Source organism: Cololabis saira, chromosome 3, assembly GCF_033807715.1.
Source record: "Cololabis saira isolate AMF1-May2022 chromosome 3, fColSai1.1, whole genome shotgun sequence".
Taxonomy (NCBI): Eukaryota; Metazoa; Chordata; class Actinopteri; order Beloniformes; family Belonidae; genus Cololabis; species Cololabis saira.
Window position 1 is genome coordinate 23,577,274 of NC_084589.1, and position 21,849 is coordinate 23,599,122.

Consider the following 21,849-nt stretch of genomic DNA (forward strand, 5'->3'; position numbering starts at 1 on the left):
ATATGCGAACTACAAACTTGTTTTCCTACTTTGTAACTGGAACGCTGATAACTCGGCTGTGACGTCATTCCCAGTTCCGAGTTCCGAGGTAAATGGAACGCAGCATTAGAGCGGTGCAGTCAGATAGAAAGCAAAACAAGCCCCCCATACAACCGACTTTACCTCAGTCCGCGTTTACTCCCAGACAGCTGCTTTCTTTCTTTTTTTTTTCTCCAAATCAACTGCTTAATGATTCATGCCACGGCCCGACTGACTAAACCACATGTTATCAGTTCCAGCACTGCATATTTTCAAGAGACGTCACGTTATATGGTAACATGTACGAATTTAATTTCAATCTTATAGCGCCATCTGGTGGACTCCACGTGGTGAAGGTTACAATGGACTGACCTAACCGAGCCAAAGGGGGTATTAGGATCCCAAGAGGTCACAGAGCCCACGGTCTATTACCATAAATACATTTAAAAAGGCCTACCACAAAATAAAGGAACCTAACATGAGATACAGAACAAAGGTGAACAAAGCGCCACTAGATGACTGTGCAAAGACAAAAATGTGGTGGTTCCAGTTTGTACAGTGCCCTGGGTAAACCCTTCTTCAGCGGCCCCTTCCCACCACCGAGACGTCTTGTTGCAATTTGCAAAAAGAAAACATACTGTCATTAAGTAATTTTGAATGAAAACTGACAAAAACAACCATAAAGAGACACAAGGTAACCATTAGATACAAAATGACTCTAAAAAGACATAGTAAGGGTATGCACTGCTATGTGCAGTGTGGCTACATTATGCAGTTCAGGTGGAAGAAATAAAAAGATGGGAAAACTCAGCAGCTTTGGTCAGTGTGAAAAACTGATTGTGTAGATAAATGTCCACACAGCTACCTTCAATAAATCATTTACCGTTAATATAGCCTTTAGAAAAAGTCAAATCAGCTGTTAGCAGGCTTCCCTTCCTTCAGGTGACACACACCCTCACGCATTTTAAGAAAACTAATATCTGCATATCTGCTACAAGATGAAAATGCATATATATGTCATGGATAAAGTTTTTCACCAAATCATGCTACCAACCGCAACAGCTAGAATTAACCACTCCCTGCTCTGGTTGGACTTTTTCTTTTTCAATTCTCCATCCACTTTGTTGCTGAGTGTTTGTATATATTCATATGTTTTATCTTTTTTTTATTTTCATTGCTGCATATATGCATGTGTGTGTGTGTATATATACAGTATATGTGTGTACAAATGTATATGTGTTTATATATATTCATTTATAAATTTTGTTTATTGGATAATATAATAATAATGATAACAATAATATAAAAATATCAAAACAACAAACCAATTTTACGCAGATATCACTTTTTCAGAGTATTATATTTTCTTATGCATTTATTTATTATGTTTATTAGTTCACATAATTTTTGTTTGCATTTATTTATTTATGAATACATTTGACAACGTTCACAAACATCAACTATAGATTTTCGAAGAGTAGAAGTTTCACTGTTGTGTATAATTCATTTTTATGTTGAAGCAGATTTTATTTCTCTCTTTTCAATCAAGCAAACGTTCTGTAGCAAAGACAACTCCTGTATCTGTTTATGCTAAGCCATTCCTTTATCCATGTTCTTTGTCTTATCTCTGTTCGTGTTTGGAGCAAATCCTACCACAAACAGCTTGCACTCCTCTTTTCTTCCATCAGTCCATTTTAAGATAAAAAAAAAACATTTCTGATCTGGTGCTTTATTTATGCAATATAAAACCATAAAGAATATTTGATAAACCTGCTGCTGCTGTCAAAATTGTGTTGTTTGAAATGGGAACACCAGTCAAGCCTTCTTTTGAGTAAAAACACCCATCCATTATCTATACCCATATATACCAATTCAGTTCTTCAGTTTTTATCACTGCAATGTAACAGTGCTAAACGAAACAGTGCTAACCACCATGTTGCCCATAAAAATATAATTATATGATCATAGTGGGCAAATACAACCTCGGGAATACATCAAAATATAGATTTATTCACTGTGCCATTATTTATTTAGCAAATACTAAGTTAAAAAAAATGATGTGCGTAATACTAAGTAGCCTACCCCTTCACCAAAGCCACAGATTTTAAAAGGATGAATTGCTGGAGGAAGGGCTCCAACTAAAATGTATTTTGACTGTTAATGAAACTGTTAATTGTTAGTTTGACTAGTTAATTAGTCAATGGTTATTCTTACTCTCCATGTACTGCACTGTAGGGCAGCTGTGAAATGACAGCTGTTTATCACAACTCACTGCTGCTTCAAGGCTGCTTACCACTAGCAGATGGATTGCTGAAGATATGTGCAGACGGTGGCTGAAAGTGCTGGACATTACAAGCCCTTGGTGTCATCACCAGTATCACAAGGGTTGTTGAAAAGCTACAACATATTACCATTTAGCAATACTGCTCTTTTATTTTATTTCACACCCATCCTTTATCCCTTGTTGCAATCATATGTTCTTTTTTGTGTGGGGTCTGCAAGGAGTCATGGACAATGCAAACTATATTGCCTATAGATATACAAATATTATGATACTGCACTTCTTGTGATGGATTCCAATAACAAATGAACAGATCTGACTGTGACATCTATGTGGTTTTATATGACACATCAACACTAAGAAATTTGATGATTTTTTTTTTACCTATGAACTTGATTATGTCAACTGATTATATGCAGCATTTGTCAACTACGCTCCAAAACTATGGAACACACTGCCCAAAAACATCAGGGAAGCCGAGTTGGTAGATATCTTCAAAAGACAACTTAAAACCTATCTCTTCACTCAAGCATTTAAGCATGAGATAACCGCGCCTTAGTTGCCACTTTCCTTTTATCATAGATTTTTACTGTCTGCATTATTTTTATACTTGTACTCTTATTTGTCGATATTTTTATCTTTTTATTTTTCATATGCCTACGACTCAGTGCAGCATTTTCACCTTTTTATATTCATATACTCATTTTTATATTCCTTTTTATATTATCCTATCTTAGTAGTTGTTCTGTGGAGGAATTTGGAACTGAATTTTGTCAGGGTTATGTATTATATCACTGCACTTAAATATTTGTGTTTTTTGTTTTATTTGCAGCTGTTGTTTCTTGTTTGTACTGTTACTGTTAAGCACTTTGAACTGCGACTTTCGTATGAAAGGTGCTATATAAATAAAGTTTATTATTATTATTATTATTATTATTATTATTATTATTATTATTATTATAGCACTTCTTGTATTAATACACCCTGTGTACTAAATGGTGTAGCCTATGTGTGTGATGTGTGTGTGTGTGTGTGTGTGTGTGTGTGTGTGTGTGTGTGTGTGTGTGTGTGTGTGTGTGTGTGTGTGTGTGTGTGTGTGTGTGTGTGTGTGCATATATTGTGTGTATATCAAAAACAAGTTAATAAGTATATTAACTATTGCTTATAAGCTAAATTGTTTAAAACTTTACAGATTGTCGTTTCTGCTGCTGCTTTCACAAACAAATTAAGCTAAATGTTTCCTGCAAGACATCGAGAAGGGTGCACTTGCCCAACGCAAGTTGATGACGTGACCCTGGGTCTCACGTGACCCACAGCTGATCATGTGGCTTCTCTGTCTCTGCTCTGTGAGGGTTTCTTTTTTGTGATCACTCCACCTGCATGTATGTCCGGTTAAAGTTGTATTCAGCCCCATTGCTATAGAAACGGCTTGAAGATGAGGTGAGTTCTCTGTAATTAGGCATGACGGTGCTGCTTGTACTCGAGCTGTTTTGAAATGTGAGTGAGTCGTGCTGTTTGTGGTGGGCTAACACATGAATGTCCAGGCCTGTAGTCTGATATAGATGCTGTGTTTGTTGGCAGGCTGTCGATGGAAACGTTGGGTCTCATGTTACTGTGGGCCTGCCTGGACTCTGTGACCTCGCGGAGCTGCTCGTCCTTCTTCTGCAGGAAATCTCACCGCGTCAGCAGCCTGGCCGGGGTCGACCCTGGCTCTCCTCTCTTTCTAACGCCTTACGTGGAGAAGGGCGCTATAGAGGAAGGTAAAGCAATAACAACAGAGGTGTCACAAGTATTCACATTCATTACACAGGTAGAAGTATAGATACTAGAGTTTAAAAATACTCCTGTAGAAGTTGAAGTATCAACTCAAGTTTTTTACTCAAGTAAAAGTATAAAAGTACTGGTTTCAAAACTACTTAAAGTATAAAAGTAAAAGTAATGTAAGGGGGAAAAAAGCCATTGAAAATGAATGCATCTATAATGCAAATATATTAAAGAACCATATATGTGTACCATTGAGCATTAACATGTGTTTCAGAAAGCAGAAGATATGATGACTAGTTGCCTATAAGTATTGTAATGGTGCAAAAAAGTCAAACTTCAGAGGCATGTTATCATTTATCCTAACCTTTATTGGAATGTACATCCAAGTTTAGTTGCAGGAAGCCGAGGGCAACGGATGTAAGAATAAAACTGGACAAGAACATCTGTGCCACAACCACAACCAAATTCACTCTATCTGGATGGCGCAATTTAACTGGATAGTTTTTTTTTAAAGGCCGAAATGAAATAGAGTAACGAGGCTGTTTTTAAAATGTAAGGAGTAAAAAGTAGAGATAATTGTGTGAAAATGTAAGGAGTAAAAGTAAAAAGTCGTCTGAAAAATAATTACTCCAGTGAAGTATAGATAACCAAAATTTCTACTTAAGTAAGGTAACGAAGTATTTGTACTTCGTTACTTGACACCTCTGGTACTGCAGCATTATGCATTTATGTAATAATCAGCAGAAATCTGCAGCTTCATCCCTCCTGTGAGTTTTTTTTCTTGAACGTTGGTGTGCACCATCAAAAACATGCTGATACTTGTTTTTCCAGCCAGGAAACTGAGTCTGGTGGGAGATCTACCTGGAGCAAACGTCAAGAGTTATGCTGGATACCTCACAGTCAACAAAAAGTACAACAGCAATCTCTTCTTCTGGTTCTTCCCTGCACTCCTGGTAGGCTTGAGTTGCTCTTAACAACAACTTCTCTAACTAATTTGTTCCTAGTTAGATCTTCAGTTGGCACGAGGATTATGTTTTTACTTTAACTGAAATTCTCTTAATTCGTTTGGTTTACTTTTGGTGCCTGAGTGTAAAGTGTGTCTGGGTATTTCATTATCTGCAGTCTAGGAATTTCTTCTCTCATGATAAAATAGTTTTGTTTAGTAACTGGAGCCTGGCATTAAAACTGAGGGAGAACTTGTTATCTTTGGGAACTCAAACCTTTTTTGTTTTAGTCATTAATCATTAACCAAACTTATCCAAAACTATGCTGCAGAATCACATGACATCTCCTGACATATAATGAAACAGGAAACTTGTAGAACTATGATCCCGATGATATTCACACTAATGCATTATAATCCTTTGCAACAGAAGTGTTATATCAGGGGTGTTGAACTCCAGTCCTCCAGGGCTGCTTGCCTGCATGTTTTAGATGTTTCTCTGCATCAACACACCTGATTCCAATTAATGGTCATCATCAAGTTAACACCAAAGTCTCCACAAGTCTGTTAATGACAGTCATTTAAAGCAGGGAATCATGTAAAACATGCAGGACTGTGGCTCCTCGAGGACTGGAGTCTGGCACCCCTGGGTTTGCTGATTAAATCAGCCACTGAGCCCCTCTATGTTAACTTTAAGTTCTGGTTTGCTTTCTAGGTGTGTTTTACTGATTTCCCAGCTGTACTGTGAAGCACAGTCTTCTTAATTGGGATGCATTTGGCTGTATCTGAGTGAAACATTATAACTTCATAATTCACACCTCTGTCTTCTGTCATGTGATCCATAAAGATCGGTGAATGTTGCTGAAGAGACTATACCATAACATTGTTTTTCTACTTCCACTTTTTAACGTCTCATGTTCTCAGTAATGCTCCAAGCCTTTCCCATACTTGTTTTCTTCGACCTTAATATCCTCTTAGCAACAAAACTCCCCTTTTCTATAGCATCCATCTATTGAATATTAATGAATACTGTGCTCGAGCTGCTTTTGAACTGGTTAACTTGGCTCAAACATTTTGGGCAGTCCCTCACAAGCTTCTCACAATATTTTACTGGTATTTTGGCTCATTCTTCCGGACAAACGTGATGGGGTTGAGTCAAGTCTATGGACCTTCTTGTTTGCACATGCTTTTTTTTTTTTTTAACTGCCACCCACACATTTTCTAAAGGACGGAGGTCAGGGCTTTGGAGTGGCCACTCTATTATGTGCATTTTCTTGTCCTCAAGACACTTGGTAACCGAAACAAACCATGTTTTTGCCTGCACATTTCACAGTAGGATCAGTGTTGCCTCTTAAGCCTCCACACATAGTAATGGTCATGCTGTTTTATCACGATATAGTTCAGTTTTAGTCTCATCGGATCACAGCTCATGCTTCCTAAAAGGTATTTGTACCCAGGTGGAAACTGTAATCTAGTTGTTTTTTATTTAGTTATTTTTTTTAATGGATGACTTGCAGCTGAGACTTTCACTTACGGCTCACATCAGTACAGAAGGTGTTTTACTGTGGAAAGGGGATACTCTTTTCCTGGTTTCAGTCAGCATCTTTTCAACTGCTTTTAGTTTTTTGTCATGGTGTTATTTGTTTGTTTGTTGTAAATTGTAAGCAAACACAACTGTGTCTACTGCTTTTTTTTATTTTAAGAAATATAGACTAAACCTGCAGAGAAGATTTACCAAATGATATTCTAGGTTCCAAAGATAACTGATAGATTTTTGTTTTATTTAGCGACCATGTTTGTCCCAAATACATTTCTTATAACAGTTTATAAATACTTATAAGTTCACGCACTGTAGGTGCATCGCCACTTAAAAAGGAAACACAAAATACGTTTTATTCAGCTGATAGATGACAGAAGAGATGCTTAAGATTGTGCCGCATCTCTGCAGACTCAAAATATCCTGACAACCCTGGTCGGCAGAGTAATAACAAAGCTCAGAATAAACTGCAGTAAAATCTATTCTCTACCGTTGTGACTGAAGTGAATTCACCACTAGGTGGTGCTCAGGTCTTAACTTTATTTCCGTCCTGATCTGACAGGCAAACGCAGACACAGCTCCAGTCCTGCTCTGGCTGCAAGGAGGACCTGGTGGCACCTCAATGTTTGGTCTTTTTGTGGAACACGGACCTTATGTGGTGTACCAGAACTTAACCGGTAAGCAGTGATTCAGTCCAACAACAGCACACCTGAACACGTTGTGTAACACAGAGTCTCGTATCGTTTATGTTGGAGCATTGTTCTCTGTATCTGTGTTTGCAGTCGGTTTAAGAGATTACGCTTGGACAACCAGATACTCTGTTTTGTACATTGACAATCCGGTATGTATTCCATGTTTAATCCCTGACACTAATAAAAAGGCACACAAAATGAACCAAGGTTTATTTTGAGTGGATTTGCTTTTGGTTTTCAGGTTGGAACGGGTTTCAGCTTCACCGAGGATGAAAGAGGTTTTGCTCAGAGCCAGGATGATGTTGGCAGAGATCTGTACAGGTCTGCCAAACAACTCCTTATTTGTCACTTGTATTGTGGTTGTGTGTAGTCGTTACTAACTCTTTTACCTCTCTTCCTTTTCACAGCGCTTTAACGCAGTTCTTCCAGCTCTTTCCTGAGTATCAGTCCAATGAGTTTTATGCCACAGGAGAGGTAGGTTTAACTTCTTTGGAAATAAGTTCCTGCCTGTACAGTTCACAGATTTGGGTTAATTAAAGTTATGTAATAGTGCAGTTTTTACTATAATAGACGGCAAATAAAGATGCTTTCATGTTGTGAAGATGCAGTCCTGATGGTGACAAACTTTCTGTCTGCTTGTAGTCGTACGCAGGGAAGTATGTTCCCGCCGTTTCCTACTACATCCACAAAAACAACCCCACTGCCAAAGTGAAAATCAACTTTAAGGGGATGGCCATTGGTGACGGGCTCTGTGACCCAGAACTGGTGTGTATCCATCAAAGTTTCAACTTAACATCTTCTTTGAGATACAATACGTTGACTTGTGAAGTCCATACGTGTTGCCATTTATGTTCATAGTTATCTATGTGTGGATGTAAATGATTTATAACCTGATTGTCTTCCACATCAGATGCTGGGTGGTTATGGGGAGTTCCTGTATCAGACAGGAATGATAGATGAATTTCAAAAACAGTATGTGGAGAAGCAGACAGACTTAGGTGTTGAACTCATCCAGAAGCAGCAGTGGGTGGAGGCCTTTGAGGTAAGATATGATGGGAGCCTCTCACGTTTCTAAAAGTCTGTCTATCTAGATTTGCTGACGATTAGATACTTTACTGATCCTGCGAGGAAATCATTTCTCATGAGCCAAGGATTGCATGTCATAAGTATAGTTTTGATATATTTCTGAAAGTAACACTGCTGTTCTCTTCTGCCTTCAGGTTTTTGACAGCTTGTTGAATGGTGACGTGAACCCATATCCCTCCTTCTTTCAAAATGCTACAGGTTGCACCAACTACTACAACTACATGACATGTCAGGTACTTGGAGCTCAGAGCTGCCGCCTCTGCCAGATTAAAAGAAACAGAGTTGTCGTCCAACAGCCTGAATTAGTAGCTGAACTGTATTTGCATCAATCACAGGAACCTGAAGACCAGGAGTACTTCTCCCGGTTCGTGACCCTGCCAGGGGTGAGACGTGCCATCCATGTGGGCAATCTAACGTTCCACGACGGCTCAGAGGTGGAGAAGCACCTCGTACAGGATGTCATGAAGAGCATCAAACCATGGCTGGGGGTGCTGATGGAGAACTACAGGGTGAGTGGTGCAACTCTGAACTACAGTATTATGTACATATTAATTACATCAAGAAATGGCATAGGGAGTTTTGTTTATAAATGTTGTCTTAAAAAAAAAATACAAATTTAACATGATGTCCAGGTCTTGATCTACAGCGGTCAGCTGGATGTAATCGTGGCGGCTCCTTTGACTGAGAGGTTCCTGCCGACAGTCAACTGGACCGGGGCTGCAGAGTACAAAACCGCCACTCGCTTCCACTGGAAGGTACAGCCAACCGACACAGAAGTGGCAGGTTATGTCAGACAAGTTGGAGAGTTTTACCAGGTGAGCAGATAGTTTTTGACGCTTTACAAAATGTGCTTGTGTTGGTGGAGATCCAAGGATGTTGAAGTTTTTTAATCTGTCCTCAGGTCATAATCCGAGGAGGAGGCCACATTCTGCCTTACGACCAGCCAGCAAGGTCCTTTGATATGATTGACAGATTCTTGTCAACAAAGGGCTGGATATGAGAGGAGTATTTGCCTCACAGGGAGTATTAATTGTTGACTGTTGATCTGAAAGACTGTTAACTATCACAGCTGCTATAAACAACAGATAAGTTGTACATATAATAAAGTGTTTCTCAATTCCAGTACTCAGGTCCTCCTGTCCTGCATGTTTTAGATGTTGACTTGCATCAAGACACCTGATTCTAGCCCTCATTAGCTTGTCATTATGGTCTGCACAACTTATTACACAAATTATTACAGAATTATGTCATAATTGTTGGGGGGTCTTGTTCTGGGTCTCTGGAAAGTGCCTAGAGACAACTTCTGTTGTAATACACACTATAGAAATAAAGTTGAATTTAATTGAACTCTCCCTATATAAGCTTTCAATAGCTTTTTCAGAGACCTGATTTACACACTGGTAACGTGTGTGTGTTAAATTTATACTAAAAAACATAAACTCTGTTGATGACACAGCTGCTTGTATCACGGTGTGAAGCACGGTAGCATCTAAAACATGCAGGACAGAATTAAGAAACACTGATGCAACGTAAAATAATTGTTTCTTTTTTTTAGCAGAAGAACCATTTGATCTGATATTTTGATCTGCTTTCTCATGCAATGCAAATGATTTACTTGAAGTTGTCACAGCCTGGATGTAGTTTTTTTTTTTTTTTTTTTTTTTCCAAATGTGTGGGGAGTTTTTTTAATGTTTTGCCACCAGCATAAAAAAAATAGGGGTTGTGTTATTAATCGGAACACACTTGGAGGGACAAATGCAGAAACATACAAGTGTTGAGCTTTGACTGCTGAAATGATTGAAAATAAAGATGCCTTCCATATCAGACTGTTTTAAATGACTTGAGTTGTGTCTGTGATTGTACATAAAGTACTCCAAGGATCACTGTTATCCAGAGAAATTATAGTGAATCAGTCAGATTATTGATTTCTGGAACAGTACTTTGTCATTCATTTATTTATGGAGATTTATATCATCAGATCTTTAATCATCTGCGTTAAGAACCTGTAAATTAATAAATCACTCTAAAGGGGGTGAGGTAAAAGGGATCTGCATACTTCAGCAGTTGCTCTTGGAAATGTCTTATTTCCTTGTTGTGGCTAATGATAAGTAATGTGAATTGTTTATTTTTATTTTTATATAATGCTTTTTGAACATATTTCACCCTCAAGTAAAGTTTATATGCTTGATAGCAGCAAACAAAGTATATGCTTTTCCAATTTAACCAATTTAACAATCATGTGAATACATGATGAATGCAATATTCTTCTGTTGGAAACACTGAGTGTACCACCGATCACAGAATCTAGAGCACCATTTAACATATACATGTACAGGTGTTTCCCCAGTAACTGGACTTGGATCGTATTTACCAGTTTTTCACAGGGTCCAGCTGGATAAGTGGTGGTCAGACTGCTGAGAGTCTAGTTGGACACAGGTGCTGCCACGCCACTGCTAGAATATATATATATATATATATATCTAAGAAAGCTACGTCTAAGAAGACACCATCTTGTCATAAGTGCATGCATCTACTAGATGCCAAAGTGCTCCTTAAAGAGCTGAGTCTTTAGGTTGCTCTTATCACATACAGTTCTTTTTATTTGCAATTTACATTTTTTGCATGTGCTGTCCATTAAAGCTCTCACATAATATTTCAGTGGTGTCAAGTTCTGGGCATTGATCAGACTATTCTCCAGCACTTATTTTCATGTTTTTGAATAACTCCTTGTTGGACTTGCTTGCTCAGCTCTCAGCAAGATGACATTGTCTTGTCTTCAATATGATGTGGAATTCTTTGCTTATCAATGTTTCCAACTACTCCCTGAGGTTGCCAAGCGACCCCAAGTTATATATCTACCACCGTGCCTAACAGCTGATTTACAGTTCTCCAGACAAGTTTCTTTCCATCCTTACCAAACATACTTACTGTTATTGTGCACAAACACCTCTGTCTTTGGTTCATCATTTTCAAGTTATCTGGTCTTTACTTTTTAAGCAATGAACTTTGCATAATTTAATCAATTTTAGTTTTGCTCTAATAGTCCTTTTTGACAGAAGAGGGAATGATGGCTACATTTGTGCTCTTAATTACTGTAGACAAATACAGTAGATGTTCAAAAGGGAGATCCTGTAGTAAAATTCTGGGGACAACTGAGACTTTGTTGGTCCTCAAATGATCTATTGCTGTCTGCATTTGAGAGGTTGTTTCAAATCTGCACCACTTATGGATGATGTTATCCACAGAGGAAGAATTTCTTTAAATAATTCAGAGATATAGAAATATTTTCAGACATATATGCACCAACAACTTTTCCTTGACTTGACTTCTCTCTTTCTTTAGATTTTTTCAAGATGACGCCACGTTTATGGTTTGAATAAGAGTTTCCACCTGTAAATATGCATGCGGACAAATCTGTCTTTATCCTTTCATTAAGGGAAGGTTATTACACTAACAGATCCGTCCATGTATCCACTAATCATTAGCACCTCATCTGAAACGGCAGATTTCCCTGATTCTAATTTCATATTTATGAGTGTGTGATAACTGAGTGGTATATTGTTTGTAATGAACAATTATTAATATGGGCACTCTAAGTGCGTCTTTGTCAAAATTGTTGAAAAATAAAATAAAACAACTTACAGAGTTGTGAGCACATATGTCATTTGAGTGTAACTGCCACTGCAATGGCATTTTGACAAAGACGTGTGTGCGCTGAATTAAAGTGTCATGTTATTTTATCAGGCATCTGTCAAACTGTCTAGACAGCTCAATAATTAATGAGTATTCTTAAACTTTAAAGCAGCTAACTATTTCATGAGCAGTTACATTTCAAGGGCAAGTATCAGAAAAGGCTGTTAGTTTGAGTTAAGCATTAATTTCCATCCAGGAAATAACTCACAAAAAAAGAAAGACAGACTATGTAATTGTTGCAGAACAAGTGCTTTATTTTCATACTGTAATGTAGCTGCAATGATACTTTGAAGTCTGTACAAATGTAAAATAAAATGAGACAATGTAATTACACACATAGACATAGAAAATGTACAAAGTTATGCAGGCAAGAATGGATTCATCGGTTCATTACATAACAACAAGGTATTTAAGCGCTGGAATGAGCCTCGACACACAACAAAAAGGCAACAAGTGCTGTGAAAACTTTATTTACAAACGTACCACACATTTATACTCCCTTCAAAAAGAAGGGTGGTTGCATTACATGTACAGGGTTATAGAAATTAATGATATTATGTACAATATTTATAGTTTTAGATTTTAAAATAATACAATTTCAACAACCGTAATGAGCAGGAATCGTTCTCCACCTCACACACAACTCTACACACACACACGCACACACACACACACACACGCTGCACTTCCATCTGACCTTTTTGTTTGCCTACACAGTAACAAATGTTTGTTTTCCCTTTTTTTTCTAAACTGGTATCCACTGTCAACAAATCAAGTATCTCCATAACTCTTAAAGATCCCCAATTTTTCCAGTTAAAAGTATTTTGAGGTCAATTACCCTTTTTGACATGCAGAAAGTTAATTTGGAATGGTTTAATCTAAAACGGGTTTTGACGGCTAAAAATAAGGCAAGTTTTAGTTCAGAAGGTTGGTACAACGAAGCCCTTTTTAAGAGAATTTCTCTGATTCATCATCATCATACATATTCAACTCCAACAAGCTCCAACATTTAGAAGTTACTCAAAAAATACAAATGCACCCACAAAACTGGGATGAATGAGAATAGAAACTTTCATTGTCTTTTATCCTTGACAAGAAAACCTTTTCCAAACTGATAAGTGCACAAAAATAAAATGGCGCTAGGTCCTTACTGGAGCATTGCAATACCAGCTCTAGGTTCCCATGATGCTAGCCAGGCACAGTCTCTCCAAAAAAGCCAAACACAGTAACGTTTCTCGCTGGTGTGTGAAGATGGGGATCACTGAGAATGACTCTGACCTTAATATGGCTATTCTACCCTCTGGGATGACAGAGGACAAAGTGCATAGACAGCTCTGCGATCGCTCCACCTGTCAGTGGAATGTATTTCACCCATCCTACTGTAAAACACAGTGCATCATGGTCTTCAAGCTAATAAATTGACATTCCTGGTCACTGGGAAGAGGGAAGAAAGAGGAGTTGTAGTCAACATGAGAAGGTATTAAGCTTGAAGGCTTAGTTTTAAGATCAGGCATTTATCCGTCTAGGATACAAAGGAGTTTTGGCTTTACATGCAACAGACATCTATGAGAAAACTAACAGATAACATTAAAAAAAAGAAAAAGAAAAAAGATCTGGTTCAAAGAAGTTGTTTTCTATAGTAACTCAGCAAATATTAAAAAAAAATAAAAAAAGATTCAGGCACGTTGTGACATCTCGGAAAGCATGCCAAGGATTGATCACTTCAAGGAAGCCAGTTCTTGAAAGAAAAAAAAAAAGAGAAAATAGGTTACAAGTTGTTCCACTTTTTCGCACACTTCCTTCTTTTTCTGTTTTAACACAGCTGCTGAACTTTGTTCTGCAGAGGAAATTAGGTAAAAAATACAAATATACAATATTCACATGCAAAACTAGGCCAACGCATGTAAATTAAATGCTATGTTCATTTAGAGCTTGAATCCAAAACATGGATCCAAATGCACAACACACACGCACGCACGCACACGCGCACACACACACACAGGAAAAGAGGCATCAATGATTAAAGCTTGGTCCTGCAGAGCGGAGGAGTTGGTCTCAAACCCTGAGCTGCCTCGCCGGTATCACAGTGTACATTTCCGTTGCTGAAACACCATCATTTATTCTTGGCCATTCTGATCATAATGTGGGCGCACAGTAGAGAGGATGATCAATACTGTGATGTATTGCTTCCATTTGATCATATATTATCACAGCCATGCTGTATATCATAAAGCTCTTTAAGAATACTGCTGACAGGGACAATGTTAACAATCGCACATGTTTCTAGGAAATAAATTGGTCATTATACCTGCTTGCATATTCCTGTCTTTTCAACGTCATGGCAACAGCATCACAGTTTCTGTATGTAATACAGGCTGCAGATGCCCAGCATACGACACTCATGTGACACACAGATTATGATTTGAGTTGTTATTCAGTCCATTAGGCATATAGAGATGTAAAATCTGTTTGTAGAGATGACAGTCTGACGCTTATGTCTCTCTCCTCTGGTTCCACGACCACCACGGTCAGTTTTGTACCATTACACAACAGAAATGGTGCATAATATTAGCAAAAATTCTCTTTCCGCCAAGCACAAATAGAAGCAGACAGAAAAACAAGAGGAAACAAATCATAGAACATTTATGCATTAATAGGGTGGGTTTATAAAAATATACTGTAGCTACTGTATAAAGAGCAGCCTCACCGGCCTTTGAGGTTTGTTTGATGAAGAAAGGGGTGGCATGTGCAGCTGCTAACCCTCAAAAAGCTGGGGAGGTTGGGGGTGGGGGTTGGTCATGGGGGGGTCATGGCTGCAGCTGAAATTATAGACTCTTGTCCCTAGTGGATAGGATTAATGTCTGTGCGGTGGTTGGCCTGTCCGTGCACAGTGCTGCCCCCTACAGTCGTGGTGGAGGTTGTGATGGTGTTGTGCTGGATGACCTGCTGCTGGGAGCATGCTGGAGCTGGACTTCCTGCTGGACTGCTCTCTGGACCTGAGGAGACAGCAGAATACATGACTGGATGTGTCTGGAGAGTTTCCAACTATTACATGACGATATCAAAATGCTAAATACAAACGAAATGTTATTAATGTGGAAAAAGACATTCGTTGGAAGAAAGAATTACATTTCAAGCTAATTCAAACTGTATTAATGTATATCGTTCAATGACAAAAAATAAATGGATGACACAAATATGGAAAAGTGAATCACTCCACTCTGTAAAAATGCCTGATGAATTTTGGACACATTAAAGGTGACATGTGTACACAAGCTAGATTCATTGATGAAAGTCACTCCAACGCAGTCAGGGAGTTGGCTTTCTCCTACAGAAAAGAGCCATTCAGACCCATCAGGGATGTGAGCCTGATTTTCCTGTGCTCGAGCCACACAGAGGGAGGTGCCTTACCCTAATTATGGCAATGGATTACATGGAAATGCCGGATCCATATCAAAGGAGGGGCAGTGATTTCATGAGACGCTGAGCGGGAGCATCATCCAAAATAAGTGAGATCGGAAGGCATTCGAAAGAGTTTGCCAGGGTGCAGACTGTAATGCCTTTCTCACATTAAGTCTCAACCACCTCTGTGATTTTGTGAGATGGAAAAATTGGTCTCTTAGGAGATTTAGATGACCAACTCCCAGCCTGGGCTTGCTACCAGGGTGTACAACACCCATATGTGAAAGGAAAAGTCCTGCAGCAAGCGTGGGAGCCGGATACCAGCACATCAGAATGAGGAGTCTTGGCATTCACTCTTTGTCCATCAGACTTACTTACGTCTGCAGGGCTAAGGCCCACAGATGAAAGTGTGTATTTGCTCCCAAATGTGTGTGTCTGTGTGTGTGTGTGTGTGTGTCTCTGTGTCTGCGTTTCTGTTTGAGCTACTCACTGAGGTAACCTTGGGACTCTTTCTGCATAGTGGTGATGGGGCAGTCCTTATGTGTGAGCAGAAGCTGCTTGAGTTGGGTCACCTCATTCTTAAGCATGGTTACTTCATTCTGAAATGAATAATAAAAGCACAAGTCTATTATTGAACCCCATTAGGATTGCCATAATTGCGTTTGTTATAAAATGAGACAATAAAAACACATGTTGCATACACATTTGTACCTGCAGCTGCATGTTGGTCTGAGTGAGCTCTTCTGCTTTCTTTTCTAAGGACATCACCCACACTTTTCTCTTCTGTCTGCATCTTGTGGCAGCTGCTCTGTTTCGCTCCAGAAACTTCCGCCGCCGTTCGTCCGGATCCTCATCCAGCACTCGCCTACGTCGCCCACCGCTGGGCGGCGGAGACTGCAACGTCTGCGTGGGCTGCATCTGCTGGGTTGCAGGTGACATCTGAAAAACGTGGCACATAAGAGCGGCATTAACGTGATCGCAAATGAGACAATGTCTGTCTGCCACCATCCCATAACATATGCAACCATTCCCACAGCTGGAAAACAGCCTGTAACCTGTCTGCTGTCAATACTCCACTGCCCCCCAAAAGGCCTCCTTGCTTGTAAATAAGCATCTATACATTATCTGCTGCAGCTATTTATTACCTGGCAGCCTCGCCCGAAAACAACATCTGTTTGTACCACGTGCCTGCGCCGCTGGGCTGCGTGCGTCAGGAATGAATGAGTGAGTGACTGGGCTGATTCACCGAGCTGCCCACCTTGTTAAAGAGGTGTCAGGAGGCAGTTTTCCAACGCCCACTTCCACTCATACTAACACCACCAGACACAGTCAGAAGGCTTGTTTCTAAAACCGTACATTCTCTGACGGATCTTGGCATAAACTTGGCAAATTCAAGTGTTTTCAGTCTTCAGATCATTACCATTTTTATGAGGACCATGGAAAATACAAGCTGCTTTAATGGCTGCTGTGCATACAGAAAATGTTGTTTTAATGCCCTAATGGTACATCTGGAACATGCTGTGAATTGCATGTCTTCGCGTTAGACTGTCCCTCACCTGAACTGATTGGCGCTGCATCAGGTGTTAAGACAATGCAAGAACAAAGGGCCCCCACATCGTAAAGCTGTGAGAAATACTCAAAATTAAAATTAAACCAAATACATTCAGCCCTTAAGATGTTCCAAGACCGCTTGCCAAAGCCGTCTGATCATACATCAGGACCGGCATTTATAAAACTTGTGCACCTGGAGCACGCTGTGGCCACATAATTGCAGCTTGCTAGTGAAGGGTCAAGTGAAGCAAACTTTCCAAAAGACAGGGCTGAGTATCTCTTATAATTGCCACTTTATGACCTCTTCTCGACCCTGTCCCTTCACAGCAGGCATCAAACTCTGACCGGTGGTTAACCAACCTAAAAAGAAAAAAAAAATGCCTTTGTGAGGCATGCCAGGAAACTACTTGGTATTATGGCTGCAGCCGGGGGAAAATTAGTTTGTCTGACTTTGAATCTTAAGCATTATTTCAGCTATGCTTCTGCACTAAACCACTAATAGCTTACTTCAAAACTACTCAAAGGCCTTCTGAGGCACTGCCCTGTTTTAGTCACATGCACATTCACAGTGGCTTCTCCCTGGATGAGAGAGTTTAATGTGCAGTGTAGTTAATGTGTTATTGAACTTGTGGTTTTCGCCTTTGGGCTGTTTAAAAGCTCTCAAATCTCCTGGGAACATGCTTTGGCTTACCTGGGAAGCAGAGTGCATGGGAGGGTGCGGCGAGGTCTGGTGTGGGTGCCCGGGATGGAGGTGGGGGTTGTGAGAGTTGTGATGGGGATTGTGTCCCTGCGGGTGGTGGTGTCCGCCCTGGCCGTGGGCCTGGCCGTGGTGGTGGTGTCCGTGGTGCTGGTACGCGTGGGGGGGAGCTTGCAGGTGCTGGTGCGGGTGTGAGTGTGAGTGCATGTGATGGTGGGCGCTTTGGTCCTGCCGTGATGACATCATTTCCATCATGTGGCCCATGGAGTTCATGTTCCCGTTAGCGATGGCAGTGTGGTGGTGCGAAAGTGCAGCCTTCAGCCTCTGTGGACAAATGGGCATAAAATACAGCAATTAATGGCATTCTTCTCTTGAGTGTCATCTGTTCTTACGTTTGTGCATGTCGGCCTCTTTTAAGATGCTGATTAAGAGTTAGGCAGCAGGTTCATGAGTGTAGATGACAAATGGATTCATAAACCCATATGTCAGGAGAACAAATCAAAGCCACTTAGACCGTCCTCTGTCTGTCCTTCAGTCCTGTCGTTCTTGGTCTTCACCTTGCATGATTGCCATCACACCAGTCCCTCTCTTCATATTCCTAAAAGCTTATTTTCCCTTACACGTGTGTGTGTGTGTGTTTGTGTGGGTGTGTGTGAGACTGCATGTTGTGGAAATGAGGTTAGTGGTAAGGTGTGAACCTCAGACTTGTCCCTCACTGTTGACTAAGCCAGCAGTAGGTTAATTGCTTGAGCTGTGTGGTCTACAAATGTACTTGGCCCCGACGGAGACGCCGTCTCTGAGCGGTCCGTGAGAGAGACCAGAGCGAGGCGAACTAGAGACGCGCTTTTGTTCCTCAAGTTTACCAAACGCACCTCTCCTCTCCTCACGACTGTTTTTCTGGGCATCACATAAAGACAAGCGCCCGACCCTGGCACATACTTAGTCATACTAGAAAATAAAAATAAAAATATTGACACATTTAGTTTTTTAATGGTTTGCATTAGGTTCTAAGACACTGGCAAGCGTACTTTAACCCAAGTATTAAACTTTTATATCTTATATATTCTACCTCTTAGTCACTTTTAGCAAAAATGTTACAAAATACAGCAACAAAAACACAGCAAAATAAATACGGCAACAAAAGCAACCAAAGACATTCAATCCAAGGCTACTGTTATGAATTCCACAAAGTTTTCTATTCTCTTTCCCAGTAACCCCCGCCCCCCCTTCTTCTCTCTCCTTGCTCCCTTTCCTCTTAACACAGCTGCTCTCAGTAAGTCCACACTCATACCAAGGCTTCGTATCTTTTAACAGCCTTCACATTCATGATTCCCATTGGGAATGCTCTCCAGCTGGTCCTGCTCACGATGCTAGGACATGACCGGAGCACAACATCAGCCCTGCGCTCCTCACTCAGAGGAGTTCTGAGCCTTTTTTACAAGTAAGGAAGTGGCACAGTCAAATAAATCACTTTGGAAGAAGAAAGTCAAAACAAGAGCACATCTGTCGAGTTGCAACATAGGTACATGTTACTGTTACGTATTTAGAACAGAAATCTAAACATTTAGAAGTTGTTGTTACCTGGCGCTCCATGCTGACAGCGAGAGACAGAGGGAACAGCACATGAAACCCGCACAGCCAAATTACGACCTTGCTGAGCCTGTTTCAGTTGACTACAGTTTCTGTTTTGTCATACCAGGAGGCTCCTAGAAAATGTGGTACAAGAACATTTCTGTAGCTTTATCTCTTTTACTTGATGAATGCTCATTTTAAATCTAATCAGCTGGTGATAAAAAAAAATTAGAATTCTTCCTCAAAAAAACACCCGCGGTAAATACCCTCACCGCAGCGCTAAGAGCACAACTCTCGCACCCCTTTCTTACTGTGACCAACGAGAAATAGGTTGAGATACCACAGTGTCTACGCTTACACACGGCGGGTGTCCTCAAGCCTGCAGCTGTCTGCGGTATTACTCATATAGAGACCCACTAAAGCCTTTATACTGTTACCATCAGTTCAGTCTATATGGTTTTGCAGTGCGTAGCATTCTAGAGATGGTATGAAGAATGCAGAAATAACAAAAAGCTAGATGAAATAGACTGAAATAGATCATGAGCTAAAAAGCTTACAGATCAGCCATAGTCACCACTGTTGACAAGAGTATCGTCTGTGCGTCACAGGATGAATTCTGAGCTCGCCGGCCCATCAGTGAACACATTCCCTTCAGCTTTTGTCTTGTCAGTACTCACCAGAGAGGTGACGCCCACCCCTCTTCTGAAAAAAACAAAAAACAATCAGGGTTTGACAAGCTACCGACACTCACAGAGGAGGCAATCACCAGAGGCTGCCTCGCTACCTTCATGCTCTGCTTTTGTAGCCCTGGCAAAAGTTGTGTGCTTGATGTTCATTTGGTGCAACTGGAGCTCCCTACTAACCCGACGCCGAGGGAGAAGAACAGAGGGGGAGGAGAGAGGTGAAAGGGAGCAATGGAAGAGAAAGAAACCAGAGGTGGGGAGAGATTAGATGGATTCCGGTGTATCTTCCTCACACACAATCAGGCCAAGACAGTGATTGCTCATTTATCAGTGTCTCGGGGAGCTTTCCAGCTGGCAGTGCAGCACTATCTGCTTATTAATTGAATTAGCCGGGTCCAAAGAGACCGGAGAGTGTCAAGGCGCAGAGGCAGGTCAGAGAGCTGAGGGGTGGCTCCAAAAGTCTGAGTGGGGATGGTCATGAGCAGGACAGAGACAAAGCACAATAGGAACCTCATACAATGCAGTACGAGCTTTATGAGATATAGCAAATAGAAATAAAGAAATAAAGCCACGCAAGGAAAGAGATACTTAAGGTTTGAACATGCACAGAAAAAACCCTTTTCTTGTTGTTAGAAGCTCTAGGCTTAAATAAAAGACTCTCAGAAACTCTAAAATGACACAAGTGGCACAGAGTTTAGCGCTTCAAAAAGAGAAAAAACAACTCTTACGTTTTTTTTCTAAAGGTGCTATGTAATGTACCAACTACTATGGTAGACATAAGTGACAAGTAAGATCAAGATAACACTAAAACTGAAGAGTTCAAAGAAAAGGACACAGGTCAGAGCATTTTAAAGAGAAACCCTTACCGTGATATGAGCGTATTCCTGAAGCTACCGCTGCACAAGTGTCTGGTTCTGCTGCACAGACACAGCTCACTTAAACCCTTCTCAGCCAAAACTTAAGTCTTTATATCCAGAACCACAGTGACGCAACTAAAGGATGTTAGCAGAGTGATGATGAGCAGGCTGTGACTCTCAAACACCTTCATCAGCTCCCTAATGACTCTTTAACTCATGGTTGTGTTTTCCCCAGACTTTGCTGAGCACAAGAACTTAACCACAATGTTCATTTGCCTCTAATAACACACACATACATATACATTTCTCCTGCAGCAACATGGCTGCCACAGAAAACAGTCATTAAATCTGTGCAGGTGTTAGGCCGTGGCAGCGCGGTGCTCTCGCAGATAGGATGGCAGATGGCATCAGCCGTACGTGACGTAGGGAGTTGGAAAACCAAGCAAAGACACAATGGGAAGACCAAGTCCCTATGACACCATCAGAGGTGGACAGAGTACTCGACCCCAGTACTTGAGTAAGAGTACAAATACTACTGGTCAAAATTTACTCCGTTACAAGTAAAAGTAGCTCAGTCAAAATATTACTCGAGTAAGAGTAGAAAAGTACTTGCTTTTAAAGGTACTTAAGTATCCAAAAGTAAATGCTTTTAAATTTACTTTAAGTAAAAGTAAGAGTAAGAGTAAATTTCTTATTTTCCACATCAGTAAATTACTATATTTTTTCTAAATTAATTTAAGGATCTTTTAACTCTTGTTTCTGAGAATTAACTCTTTGAAACCAGCTGCACTGATGTGCTGCTTTTAGAACCACAATGTTATATAAAACCTGCAGAAACACCAAAAACAAATCAAATGAATGGGATCATAAGAGGACAGCAGATGATGCAGAGTTTATTAACAATCATGAACTGAAACCAAATGAACCTGCACCATCCAACTAAGTCTGGATCCCCCTCAGAGACCACTGCTTTACAAAAAACTACATCTCTGCTTTCAATAACTCAATGTTGAAGTCACTTAACTTTACAGGAAGGACATACCAGTACAATATAGCAATATAGAGCATAACAA

General features: G+C 40.2%; 2 protein-coding genes across 7 annotated transcripts in view; one reads left to right on the top strand and one right to left on the bottom strand.

The window, feature by feature from the left end:
* Window positions 1-3,615: 3,615 nt before the first annotated feature.
* cpvl (carboxypeptidase vitellogenic like) lies at window positions 3,616-10,145 on the top strand. Its single transcript, XM_061718326.1, has 13 exons — window positions 3,616-3,739; window positions 3,881-4,059; window positions 4,895-5,016; window positions 7,106-7,220; window positions 7,326-7,384; window positions 7,477-7,556; window positions 7,643-7,709; window positions 7,878-8,000; window positions 8,146-8,277; window positions 8,456-8,554; window positions 8,657-8,830; window positions 8,954-9,136; window positions 9,223-10,145. The coding sequence occupies exons 1-13, from the start codon at window positions 3,735-3,737 to the stop codon at window positions 9,319-9,321; spliced, it is 1,437 nt and encodes a 478-aa protein (XP_061574310.1). The 5' UTR covers window positions 3,616-3,734; the 3' UTR covers window positions 9,322-10,145.
* A 2,112-nt stretch (window positions 10,146-12,257) lies between these two features.
* Window positions 12,258-21,849, bottom strand: part of creb5b (cAMP responsive element binding protein 5b) — a 38,063-nt gene continuing 28,471 nt past the window's right edge. For 2 of the 6 annotated variants that reach the window (XM_061716666.1, XM_061716663.1), the window contains exons 8-11: window positions 17,659-17,988; window positions 16,128-16,355; window positions 15,907-16,015; window positions 12,258-15,010 (exon numbers count right to left, since the gene is read on the bottom strand). In XM_061716666.1, the coding sequence (XP_061572650.1) occupies window positions 14,856-15,010; window positions 15,907-16,015; window positions 16,128-16,355; window positions 17,659-17,988 (822 nt within the window). In that variant the 3' untranslated portion in view covers window positions 12,258-14,855. Of the gene's footprint in view, window positions 15,011-15,906; window positions 16,016-16,117; window positions 16,356-17,658; window positions 17,989-21,849 lie in introns of those variants that run through there. The other 4 variants (XR_009774685.1, XM_061716665.1, XM_061716664.1 and 1 more) reach the window with 4 other exon arrangements.